The 11,224-nt window shown below is 37.2% G+C and overlaps 2 protein-coding genes, 1 long non-coding RNA gene and 2 other non-coding genes across 6 annotated transcripts; 4 read left to right on the top strand and 1 right to left on the bottom strand.

The window, feature by feature from the left end:
- Window positions 1–117: 117 nt before the first annotated feature.
- Window positions 118–1,095, top strand: LOC103455914 (uncharacterized). Its single transcript, XR_532206.4, has 3 exons — window positions 118–291; window positions 393–482; window positions 675–1,095. It is a non-coding gene; the product is annotated as an uncharacterized lncRNA (long non-coding RNA).
- Window positions 1,096–1,859: 764 nt separating this feature from the next.
- On the top strand, window positions 1,860–6,408 carry LOC103415421 (small ribosomal subunit protein uS14z/uS14y/uS14x-like). 2 transcript variants are annotated; one of them, XM_029094096.2, is made up of 3 exons: window positions 1,860–2,015; window positions 2,349–2,448; window positions 6,000–6,408. In XM_029094096.2, the coding sequence occupies exons 1-3, from the start codon at window positions 1,954–1,956 to the stop codon at window positions 6,012–6,014; spliced, it is 177 nt and encodes a 58-aa protein (XP_028949929.1). In that variant the 5' UTR covers window positions 1,860–1,953; the 3' UTR covers window positions 6,015–6,408. The 2 variants fall into 2 exon arrangements, with proteins under 2 accessions (XP_028949929.1, XP_070670306.1); XM_070814205.1 differs by lacking the exon at window positions 6,000–6,408 and adding an exon at window positions 3,055–3,229.
- A 971-nt stretch (window positions 6,409–7,379) lies between these two features.
- On the top strand, window positions 7,380–10,303 carry LOC103455912 (small ribosomal subunit protein uS14z/uS14y/uS14x-like). Its single transcript, XM_008395525.4, has 3 exons — window positions 7,380–7,544; window positions 7,847–7,946; window positions 10,113–10,303. Exons 1-3 carry the CDS (start codon window positions 7,483–7,485, stop codon window positions 10,119–10,121), a joined length of 171 nt encoding a protein of 56 aa, XP_008393747.1. The 5' UTR covers window positions 7,380–7,482; the 3' UTR covers window positions 10,122–10,303.
- LOC114821855 (small nucleolar RNA SNORD14) lies at window positions 9,870–9,993 on the top strand. Its single transcript, XR_003769694.1, has one exon. It is a non-coding gene; the product is annotated as a small nucleolar RNA SNORD14 (small nucleolar RNA).
- An 840-nt stretch (window positions 10,304–11,143) lies between the features above and the next one.
- TRNAA-CGC (transfer RNA alanine (anticodon CGC)) lies at window positions 11,144–11,216 on the bottom strand. Its single transcript has one exon. It is a non-coding gene; the product is annotated as a tRNA-Ala (tRNA).
- Window positions 11,217–11,224: the final 8 nt, after the last annotated feature.

Below are 11,224 nucleotides of genomic sequence, written 5' to 3'. Positions count from 1 at the left end.
ATTATCATGACATGGGCTTACGATTCTAGACCCTAACCCGCCAATAACACTTCCCCACGAACATCAACGTCGCAATCAGCGTGACACAGAAAAGGACATCGGCCCAACGGATAAACCGACATTTGGCGAATACATAATCGCGTCGGTTGAGTTAGGTGAACGCCAAAACGAGCGGTTATAGCTGAGGACGTTGAAGAGAAACAAGGCGATCAGAAAATCGTTGATAGGAGGCGCAGGCAGTTGAAGAATCCAAGAAGCTTCTCTCCGAGAGGAGAGAGGTCGGAAATTAAGGTGAGTTAATCAGAAGTTAAGGTGATTAGTTGCCTTAATTATAAATTTAATCGTCAGCTTAATTACGTGGTGAAACTTATCGATACTGTGGATCTGATTAGGTCGTCTAATGGCGTGGTGGCGGAAGATGAAGTTCCCGATGCGGAAAATCTGGAGCCGGGTCGCAACCCACCTCGGCATCCACAAATCGGGTTTGTAATTTGGATTTCATTTCATCTTTGTCGTTGAGAAAATCTCATTTCTTCTTATAATTGATGTTTTTCGAGGCGTTAGTTAATTAAGAAAGAACAGGCGTCATGCATAAAGAATCTCTGTATCGCGTAATTATAATTAATCCGACGCTTACGTTTATGGAAATTGAGATTGATTTGAATTTTGAACAGGGCTACCGAAGCTAAGACATGATATAAGAACATGCGAGTACGAGGACGTGCATGTGATGTGGAGGATGCTCAACCCTAATGACAGATCAGAGACCATTCAATTGGGAGGAGGAGGAGGAGGAGGAGAAACGGCCAAGAAGAAACGTTTTTCCAATTTGTTCGATTGGATTAAACGAACTCCATCGGTTTGCCGTGCCTTCTGATTTCTGATGTGTTTTTGGATCATATATGTGTCAATATTCTACCATGTTTCAGCTCACAAATCGTTTTCTGGAAATTATGGTGGAAGTTATATTTTGGTGTCTGTTTTGTCTTCTCCCAATGACGTCAGTGGTCGGCCGCCGGTCTGTGTTTTGTAGATATCAACGGTTCATATATGGATTCTCCTTTCTTGTTATTAAATAAACTTAACTTGATTGTATGTTTGTGTATGTTGTGTTGGACTCTTATATTTGTCTACAAGTTTTTAGTGGTACCAATTATCAAACTAGTTGAATGATAATGATGTCATGCATTTATATAAAAGAAGTCCAAAGCCATGAAAGTAAATATTAGAATAATAAGAGCATCTTTGAAGAAGACCGTCAGATTTGTCTGAAAGATTTTTAAAGTGACAGACTAGCTGAAAACACGAGGACCTTATTTTAAACAGGTAAATCAAAATTAAGAAACGAACTTCAGCATAGATTTTTGTGTTATACCGCATGTGTTATGTTCACTTGATACGCACACATGTGCTGCGTTTTGATGGAGGATAATATAAGGAGTCTCTCTATTGTATCTTAAGCGGACAAATGATGTGCCATGAACAAGCACCCTAAATTTAAGAATTACTCCTTATTTAGGCCTAATCTAGCATAAAATATGGACTGAATTCTGAACTAAGCCTCAGAAGGATTGCGTTAAATTGCCAAGGCAATTGGGCAATTGTTGCCTAGAAAACCAAAAACCTTGCTACTGCCCATACGAAACAGTCGGGTAATTACTGAGCTGCACACTGCCGGGCTGCTCATTCGGGCAAGGATTTCTTGTTGATTAAGCCCAATTGAAGGCCTGGTTGGCAATTACTCAAATACCCAATCCATGAAAAATGAGAAAAAACAGAACATCACGTGCCGGTTGGAGGACAAAGTGCCACGTTACAAGGAGGCGGCAACAATGTCCAAAACGCATCGTTTTGTGCCTAGTGCTATATAACTAACAACGTTTAGCGAATGCGAGTCTCCATCGTACTCCCGCAGCTGCAGAGCGACGCAGAAAATCCTAGCGAGCTTCAAAGATGGGACACTCGAACGGATGGAACTCTCACCCCAAGAACTACGGCCCCGGTTCCCGCACTTGGTATGATTTTTCATCCCCAAATCTCACTTATTTTTCCTTAATTATTTTGCTGATAATCGCCATTTCCTTGCTGGAGATTTAGCTTATGTATGAAAATTTACTTTGTTGAAATTATAGCTTGGTTATGCGATTGTTTATGGGTAAAAATTACCAGAGATTTTGAGTTTGTATTAGCTTAATCACTCTCAAGAATCTTAATCACGGGTATGGATTTGCATATTTTTCTACTTATTTGATGCCAGTGTTTTTATTATTTAGTTTAATTTTGGGTTTGTAAGTGTATTTGGTGGACAATGTGTGTGATATGGAAAAATTGTTTGTTAATTTGAACAGCCGAGTGTGTGGAAACCCTCATGGGTTGATCCGGAAGTATGCGCTGATGTGCTGCAGGCAGTGCTTCCGCAGCAATGCCAAGGAGATTGGCTTCATCAAGGTATGAATTCAATTTATTTAGTCATTTGTTTTGTCGAAGCGTTTATACAAAAGATTGGAATCCTGATCTCAATGACCTATTATGTTGCTTAATATATGACTCATTTGCATAATTTAATTCCTCCTCTAAGACTAGTCAATATAATTTGTTAAAGGAAATGTATTGGCAATTTGGCATGCCTTATCCTCCTTCAACATTATCGGTTGTTTTAGAAGGACTTCTACGGGTTTCCTACTTATCTAAAACACTTGTACTTGTTGTTAGTCTAGGGTTTCTTGCATTAGCATATCATTTTTTTTTTCAACGGATTAGCATAGCATTAATTTATACTACTTTTTATCACACAAAACCAAATTGATGAGAATCAATCACTTGATTGACTAATTGTTCTCACTTGATTGACTAACTTTAGATTGATGTCCTCCCTTAAAACACTCTCCTGTCTATTAGTATTAATTAATTCCTACAATTCTGCCTTCATTTGATTCATATACCTTGTCTACTTGTTAATATATATATCATTTGTTTTTCAATTGAGGATAATGTTACTTCTCAATGGCCATAACACCATGTTGCCTTTCTTCCTTACACTCTTCTGGTTGGCAGAGACAGAACCAGAATCATGTCAGACAACCTGAACGATACCAGAATCTTGTCAGACAAGCTTAACGATAGCACCCGAAAACGAAAGAGGTATATCAAGCTTTATGGGAAGTGTCAATTCCATTACGAGATACACTGCGACAACAATGACAATATCTCTGAACTCACATAGGAGAATGACAGCTCCCAATTTTTAACAGCAGTGGAATTTCCCTCTTCACAACGAGAGGAGGTTAGCCACTACTCCCTTTTCGAGTCACTCATCTCGCTTTCCTCAGAGCGTATGGTGCCTCGAAGAGAGACCAAACTGGCGGAAAGCTCTTCATATTTTACCAGTAATTTGAGGAGTATCTTGATGAATGTGCACTAGACCCTTCTCTGAGCGGCATGAACAACTTTCCAATCTTCTAAAAAGCATGAGGTAACATCTTTACATCCTTCTCTAAGCAGCATATGTTGTTACCTCATGCTTTTTAGAAGATTGGAAAGTTGTTTCATGCTGCTTAGAGAAGGGTTTTGGGTTTAGTGCGCATTCATCAAGATACTTCTCAAATTACTAGTAAAATATGAAGAGTTTTCCGCCAGTTTGGTCTCTCTTCGGGGCACCATACGCTCTAAGGAAAGCGGGATGAGTGACTTGAAGAGCGTTGTGGGAGTAGTGGTTGACCTCCTCTCGTTGTGAAGAGGGAAACTCCACTGCTCTTAAAAAAATTGGGAGGTGTCATTCTCCTATGTGAGTTCGGAGATATTGTCCTTGTTGTTGTAATGGAATTGACACTTCCCATAGAGCTTGGTATCGTTGTTTCGTTTACGGGTGCCATCGTTGAGCTTGTCTGACAAGATTTTGGTATCGTTCAAGTTGTATGACATGATTCTGTCTCTGCCAACAAGAATAGTGTAAGGAAAAAAGACAGCATGGTGTTATGGCCATTGAGAATCAACATTACCCCTAATTGAAAAGCAAACGATGTATATATTTACAAGTAGATAGGGTATATGAATCGAATGAAGGTAGGAATTAATTAATACTAATAGACAGGAGAGTGTTTTAAGGGATGGCAGTCAGTCAATCAAGTGCTTGGTTCTCATCAATTTGGTTTTGTGTGATGAAAAGTAGTATAAATTAATGCTATGCTAATCCGTTGAAAAAAAAAATGTTGTGCTAATCCAAGAGCAGGAAACCCTAGAATAACAGACAATTACAAGTGTTATCAGTAGGAAACCCGAAGTCCTTTTAGAACAACCGATAATGTTTAAGGAGGATAAGGCATGCCAAATTGCCAATACATTTCCTTTAAAAATATATTGACTAGTCTTAGAGGAGGAATTAAATTATGCAAATGAGTCATATATTAAGCAACATAATTGGTCATTAGGATTCCAATCTTTTGGAATTAAATTATGCAAATAAGTCATATATCACCTACATGTTTTTAGGTTCACATTTTGAATTACACGTGGATAAAACATATGTGTGAGTAATAACATGTCTCGCTTGATTAACTTTGGAGCATAATACTTGCTAAAAAACTAGTAATAGATATATACATATAGTGGTATATTGCATGTGTGGAGTTTAGACACTAAATCCAAATCATGGGGTCCATGTCAAAGATCTCTAGGTCCAAGAAAGTCAGTGTCGAGTTGATTTAGATGTGATCATCCATAACCTTGCATTATATTTGATTGTCAAGTTGTACCATATATATCCTAAGCACTGTACAATAAAAAAAAAGATTTAGGTTCGGACAAGGTTTTTGGCATCATTAAATCTTTGATGCGTTTTGTGTGTATTCTGTTATAGAAATCCAATTTTATAGAAAACATAAGTCTCTGGATGATATTTTCTTCAATGGATATTAGTAAGTATGCACTATGAATTTGGTAACCGTTACTTATCACAAATACACACTTATTTTTTTCTTAATATTACGTTAGTTTTTAAAGTGCTTATGGACGGTCTTGTGCTGATTAGATTTTCCTCCATTAGCACACAACAAATTCATAAACTACATTTATTGTTGCCACCTTGTCTTTTAAGTTTTTCCTTATTATTGCAAGGAAAAGCTATCCACTCTTTGGCGAACATTTCACATTACTCAAACACCGTCTGTTTTCCGATTAAATATTTCATTACTAGGATGGTAGTTTGAGCTACCCCTGCTTTCCCTTTGTCTAGACGTGAGGATATCCATGGTGTGTTGAACATATTTTTATGTCCACATATGCATCCCTGGATGAAAGTACTTTTGTATTTCTTCTATAGATGCATGTTTGAAAAGACGCATGTTGTACTTCTGGATAGTGTCATTATTTGAGTGAGTATATACGTGATTGAGGCATGGGAAAGTGCTATGCATGAGTTTTTTTATTTTATAGATTTATGTGCTTCTTGACAGTCTTGTCCTGATTAGTTCTCCATCAGCAAATCATAAGCTACATTTACGTGTGCCAACTTGTCTTTTTAGTTGTTATTTAAGCGTATGTTTTGTTGATTCAATATGTTAAGCATATATCAGATCTTCATGCATGTGCTTATTGACGGTCTCGTGCTGATTAGATGTTCCCATCAGCACATAACATTATCATAAGCTACATTCACTTGTGTCAACTATTTTAGTTTTTCCTCATGGTACATAGGAAACGCTTTCCTTGCTTTGACAGACATTTTCATAACTGTAACTTATTTACCATAGGAAACCTAGTCCACGTAAAACAGACAGACAAGAGACAACGTAAGAACAAAATTATCATGACATGGGCTTATGATTTCATTTCATCTTTCATCGTTGAGAGAATCTCATTTCTTCTTATAATTGATGTTTTTCGAGGTGTTAGTTAATTAAGAAAGAACAAACGTCATGCATAAAGAATCTCTGTATCACGTAATTATAATTAATTCGATGATTACGTTTATGGAAATTGAGATTGATTTGAATTTCGAACAGGACGACCGAAGCTAAGACATGATATAAGAACATGCGAGTACGAGGACGTGCATGTGATGTGGAGGATGCTCAACCCTAATGACAGATCAGAGACCATTCAATTGGGAGGAGGAGTAACGCCCAAGAGGAAACGTTTTTCCAATTTGTTCGATTGGATTAAACGAGCTCCATCGGTTTGCCGTGCCTTCTGATTTCTGATGTGTTTTTGGATCATATATATGTCAATATTCTACCATGTTTCAGCTCACAAATCGTTTTCTGGAAATTATGGTGGAAGTTATATTTTGGTATCTGTTTCGTCTTCTTCCAATGACGTCAGTGGTCGGCGGCCGGCCTGTGTTTTGTAGATATCAACGGTTCATATGTGTATTCTCTCTTCTTGTTATTAAATAAACTTAACTTGATTGTATGTTTGTGTATGTTGTGTTGGACTCTTATATTTGTCTACAAGTTTTTAGTGGTGCCAATCATCAAACTAGTTGAATGATGTCATGCATTTATATAAAAGAAGTGCAAAGCAATGAAAGTAACGATTAGAATAATAAGAGCATCTTTGAAGGAGAATAGTAAGATTTTTAAAGTGACGGATTAACTGAAAACGTGAGGATCTTGGTTTAAACAGGTAAATCAAAAATAAAAAGTGAATTTCAGCACAGATTCTTGTGTCATGCTGCATGTGTCATGTTATATGTTCACTTGATACACACACTTGGTATGCATTTTGGTGGAAGATAATATAAGGAGTCTCGCTAGTGTATTTTAAGCGGACAAATGATGTGCCATGAGCGATCACCCTAAACTTAAGAATTTCTGGCCTAATCCAGCATTAAATATGGACTGAATTCAAACTAAGCCTCAAAGGATTGCGTTAAACTAAGAGCAGTTCCATCTAGTCATTTAATATTACGCTCTAGTGGTATTCATCTTCACTTGTAAGTGAGAAGTCTGAGGTTCGATTATCACCAAAAAAAAAAATTAAACCACATTATTGTTAGTCTATTATGAGATTAAGTTCACCTCCCTCTCTCAAATAATATCGTTCATTCCAAAAGAAAAAAAAACGCAGTTCCACCTTACAATTGGCGCCCAAATTGCTAAAGCAATTGTGCAATTATTGCCTAGAAGACCAAAAACTTTGCTTCAGCCCATAGAAACAGTCTGGTAATTACTGGGCCCACAGTTCCGGACTACTCAATCGGGCAAGTATTTCTTGTTGAATAAGCCCAATTGAAGGCTTGGTTGGCAATTACTCAAATACCCAATCCATGAAAAATGAGAAAAATGGAACATCACGTGCCGGTTGGAGGATGAAGCGCCCCGTTATAAGGAGGCGGCAAGAATGTTTAAAACGCCTCGTTTTGTGCCTAGTGCTGTATAAATAACAACGTTTAGCAATTGCAAGTCACAAGGATTAGGGTTTTAGGTAGCCATCGTATCCTGGCAGCTGGAGAGGCGACGCAGAAAACCCTAGCGAGATTCAAAGATGGGACACTCGAACGTATGGAACTCTCACCCCAAGAACTACGGCCCCGGTTCCCGCACTTGGTATGATTCTTCATCCCCAAATCTCACTTATTTTTTCTTAATTATTTTACCGATAATGTGCAATTAATCGCCATTTCCTTGCTCGAGATTTAGCTTATGTAAGAAAATTTACTTCGTTGAAATTATAGCTTGGTTATGCCATTGTTTATGGTTAAAAATTACCAGAGATTTTGAGTTTGTTTTTGCTTAATCACTCTCAAGAATCTTTAAGTGTTTTTATGATTTATTTTATTTTTGGGTTTGTAAGTGTATCTGGTGGACAATGTGTGTGATATGGAAAACTTGCTTGTTAATTTGAACAGCCGAGTGTGTGGAAACCCTCATGGGTTGATCCGGAAGTATGCGCTGATGTGCTGCAGGCAGTGCTTCCGCAGCAATGCCAAGGAGATTGGCTTCATCAAGGTATGAATTCAATTTATTTAGTCTTTTTTGTTTTGTTTTTTTGTTTGTGTTTTGATTGTATATGGCTTCTGCCCTTGCGGCAGTGCTAGCTGTTTAAATAAGAGTAATCCAAACTACTACAGGATACAGTTAATGAGTCTATGTCTACCTGCATTGGGGTTTTTCTGTACAACTATTGATATATTGTCCCTCCTTTTGAAGGGGATATGCTCCACTGTTCATGGAGCGGGATATGTTATCACCCGTATATCTCCGATATAACACGTGTATTTGTCATATGTAGTGTACGTGTATAACACATGGATAAAACATATGTAGTGTACGTGTGGTATATGTGTGAGTAATAACATGTCTCGCCTGATTAACTGTGGAGCAGAATACTTGCTAAAAAGCTAGTAATATATATATATATATATATATATATATATATATATATATTATATTTATATCCACATACAGAGAGTACACACACATATGTACATATACATATAGTGGTATATTGCATGTGTGGAGTTTAGACACTAAATCCAAATCATGGAGTCCATGTCAAAGATCTCTAGGTCCAAGAAAATCAGTTTTGAGTTGATTGAGATGTGATCATCCATAACCCGACAATCCTCCCAACAGTATTCCTGTTCTCCTGCTGTTGCATTATGTTTGATTATTTGATTGTCAAGTTGTACCATATATATCCTAAGCACCGTACAATAAAAAAAAAGATTTGGGTTTGGACAAGGTCTTTGGTGTCATTAAATTTTTGACGCGTTTTGTGTGTATTCTATTATAGAAATCCAATTTTATGTAAAACATAAGTCTCAGGATGATATTTTCTTCAATGGATGTTAATACGTATGCACTATGAATGCAGTAACTGTTACTTATCACAAATACACACTTTTTTTCTTCTTAATATTACATTAGTTTGTAAAGTGCTTATGGACGGTCTTGTGCTGATTAGATTTTCCTCCGTTAGCACATAACAAATTCATAAGCTACATTTATTGTTGCCACCTTGTCTTTCAAGTTTTTCCTTATTATTGCAAGGAAAAGCTATCCACTTTTTGGCGAACATTTCACATTACTCAAACATTGTCTTGTTTCCGATTAAATATTTCATTACTAGGATGGTAGTTTGAGCTATCCCTGCTTTCCCTTTGACTAGACATGAGGATATCCATAGTGCATTGAACATACTTTTATGTCCACATATGCTTCCCTGGATGAAAGTACCTCTGTAGTTCTTCTATAGATGCATGTTTGAAAAGACTCATGTTGTACTTATGGATGGCTAGTGTCATTATTTGAGTATGTACGTGATTGAGGCATGGGAAAGTGCTCTGCATGAGCTTTTTTTTATTTAGATTTATGTGCTGATTGACAGTCTCATGCGGTTTGGTTCTCCATCAGCAAATCATAAGCTACATTTACGTGTGCCAACTTGTCTTTTTAGTTGTTCTTTAAGTGAATGTTTTGTTGATTCAATATATTAAGCATAAATCAGATCTTCATGCATGTGCTTATTGACGGTCTCGTGCTGATTAGTTGTTCCCATCAGCACATAACATTATCATAAGCTACATTCACTTGTGTCAACTATTTTAGTTTTTCCTTATGGTACATAGGAAACGCTTTCCCTGCTTTGACAGACATTTTCGTAACTTTAAAAACATGTTCTATATGCTTTCCAGTATCACTCTTGAATATTATGGCTTTCAAGTATCACCCTATACTTTCACTTTGTCAGGCTGTTTTTGTTTTCGTGTCTTGCTGACATTGTTCAATGGAATAGGTTATTTTTGTCAAAATTTCCCTAGTACGTTCTGTTTGTTGATCTTTGAAATTCTTTCACTTGGGTTTTGTTGATGCTGATGTGATTTGAGATCTTATTACTGACTGTTGTAAATCAAACTGTGATCTTACAACTATCAATGATGACTAAATATAAGGCTTGTTTCTCAAGAACATTCGCAGTGGCCGCCTAAGAGCTTTCGCCTTTTGCGAGGCTTGAGAGCTAATGATGCTTTATCTTCCTTGGATGTCTGAGATTTGGATAATTAGGATTATCCACCCTTCTATAAAGCTACCTTGCTTGTTATAAATTTGTGTATGTCTGTCCATGTCTTGAATTTGGACACGTACTTATGCTGTGTTGTATCTTCATTGCAGTACCGCTAAATGGAGAGACCACCTGATTCAGATTGGCCACCAAGTCGTCTGAAGTATGGAGCTCGGGATTGTTTTCGTTGTTGGTGTTCCTTTTCATTATCTTATCTAAGACCATAATGTAGGATAAAGTTTGACAATTAGTTGTTGACTGAGCCATTGTTGAAACTATTTGATGCATCTGACTTTTGTTATCCAGTGGGCTGGAGTGGTTTTAGGACAAGGATTGTCTGCCCACCCTTTTTTCATGCCCTTCCATGCCTTCCTATTTGTGTGGTCACAGTTAAGTCACGTCAACATTTTATATTACTATTCATTTTTGTCTTATTATCTTTATAAAAAAATAATATAATAACGTGGTTTAATCGTGACCACACAAAACAGAATGGCATGGAAGGGCATGAAAAATGGGAGGGCTGACAGTCATTGTCCGTGGTTTTGTCATTAACCTTTCTAACTTGCTTCCCCAGAAAGTTCGATTCGTCTGACTCGATTGTTAATCCTGACTCCTTAGGTGGTTTTGATTAGATTTGATGGTAGTAGAATAGCGAATGATGAATGTTATCGCACATACGTATGTTGGTTTGAGTCCATACTCTGTTGTCTCATTTTCTTGGTGAAGAATTTAAAACAAGACGTGTAATGAGAAAGGTTACGCCCATGCGATGGTCAATTCATGGTGATGATGGGCGTCCGCACATCATCTTTGATTAATGCAAAAGATGTATCAATGTGGTATTTCGTCGGGGTCGATGCGGTGCTTCAATGTCAATGATGACGATCAACATTTAGCCATCCATTTGTTTGTCTTAGATTTGATCATTGTAAATAGCGAGTTTGTAGCTATTTATTATCAATATCCATTATGATTTAGCTGGAATCTCTCACTGCCTAAATATATCATTATAATGAAATAATATTAAAAAATGGATAAACATTAGGAGTGAGCAATGTTTGGCTTTATTATTAGAAACACAAAACCGAATTAAAAAGAAAAAGAGAGAGAAAAAAAATAGGAAAATCAAGAGAACAGATGGAGGTGCGGGGAATCGAACCCCGTGCCTCTCGCATGCGAAGCGAGCGCTCTACCATATGAGCTACACCCCCTTGATGCT

The sequence above is a fragment of the Malus domestica genome, chromosome 15, assembly GCF_042453785.1.
Source record: "Malus domestica chromosome 15, GDT2T_hap1".
NCBI lineage: Eukaryota > Viridiplantae > Streptophyta > Magnoliopsida > Rosales > Rosaceae > Malus > Malus domestica.
The sequence above is the reverse complement of the archived record's forward strand: the minus strand, read 5'-3'. Positions and strand labels throughout refer to the sequence as shown.

Coding starts and splice junctions, on each gene's coding strand:
- LOC103415421 (XM_070814205.1), top strand. CDS start 1,954: ATGGGACACTCGAACGGATGGAACTCTCACCCCAAGAACTACGGCCCC. Junction 2,016..2,348: donor GGCCCCGGTTCCCGCACTTG/GTATGATTTTTC, acceptor TAATTTGAACAG/CCGAGTGTGTGGAAACCCTC. Junction 2,449..3,054: donor AGGAGATTGGCTTCATCAAG/GTATGAATTCAA, acceptor TCTGGTTGGCAG/AGACAGAACCAGAATCATGT.
- LOC103455912 (XM_008395525.4), top strand. CDS start 7,483: ATGGGACACTCGAACGTATGGAACTCTCACCCCAAGAACTACGGCCCC. Junction 7,545..7,846: donor GGCCCCGGTTCCCGCACTTG/GTATGATTCTTC, acceptor TAATTTGAACAG/CCGAGTGTGTGGAAACCCTC.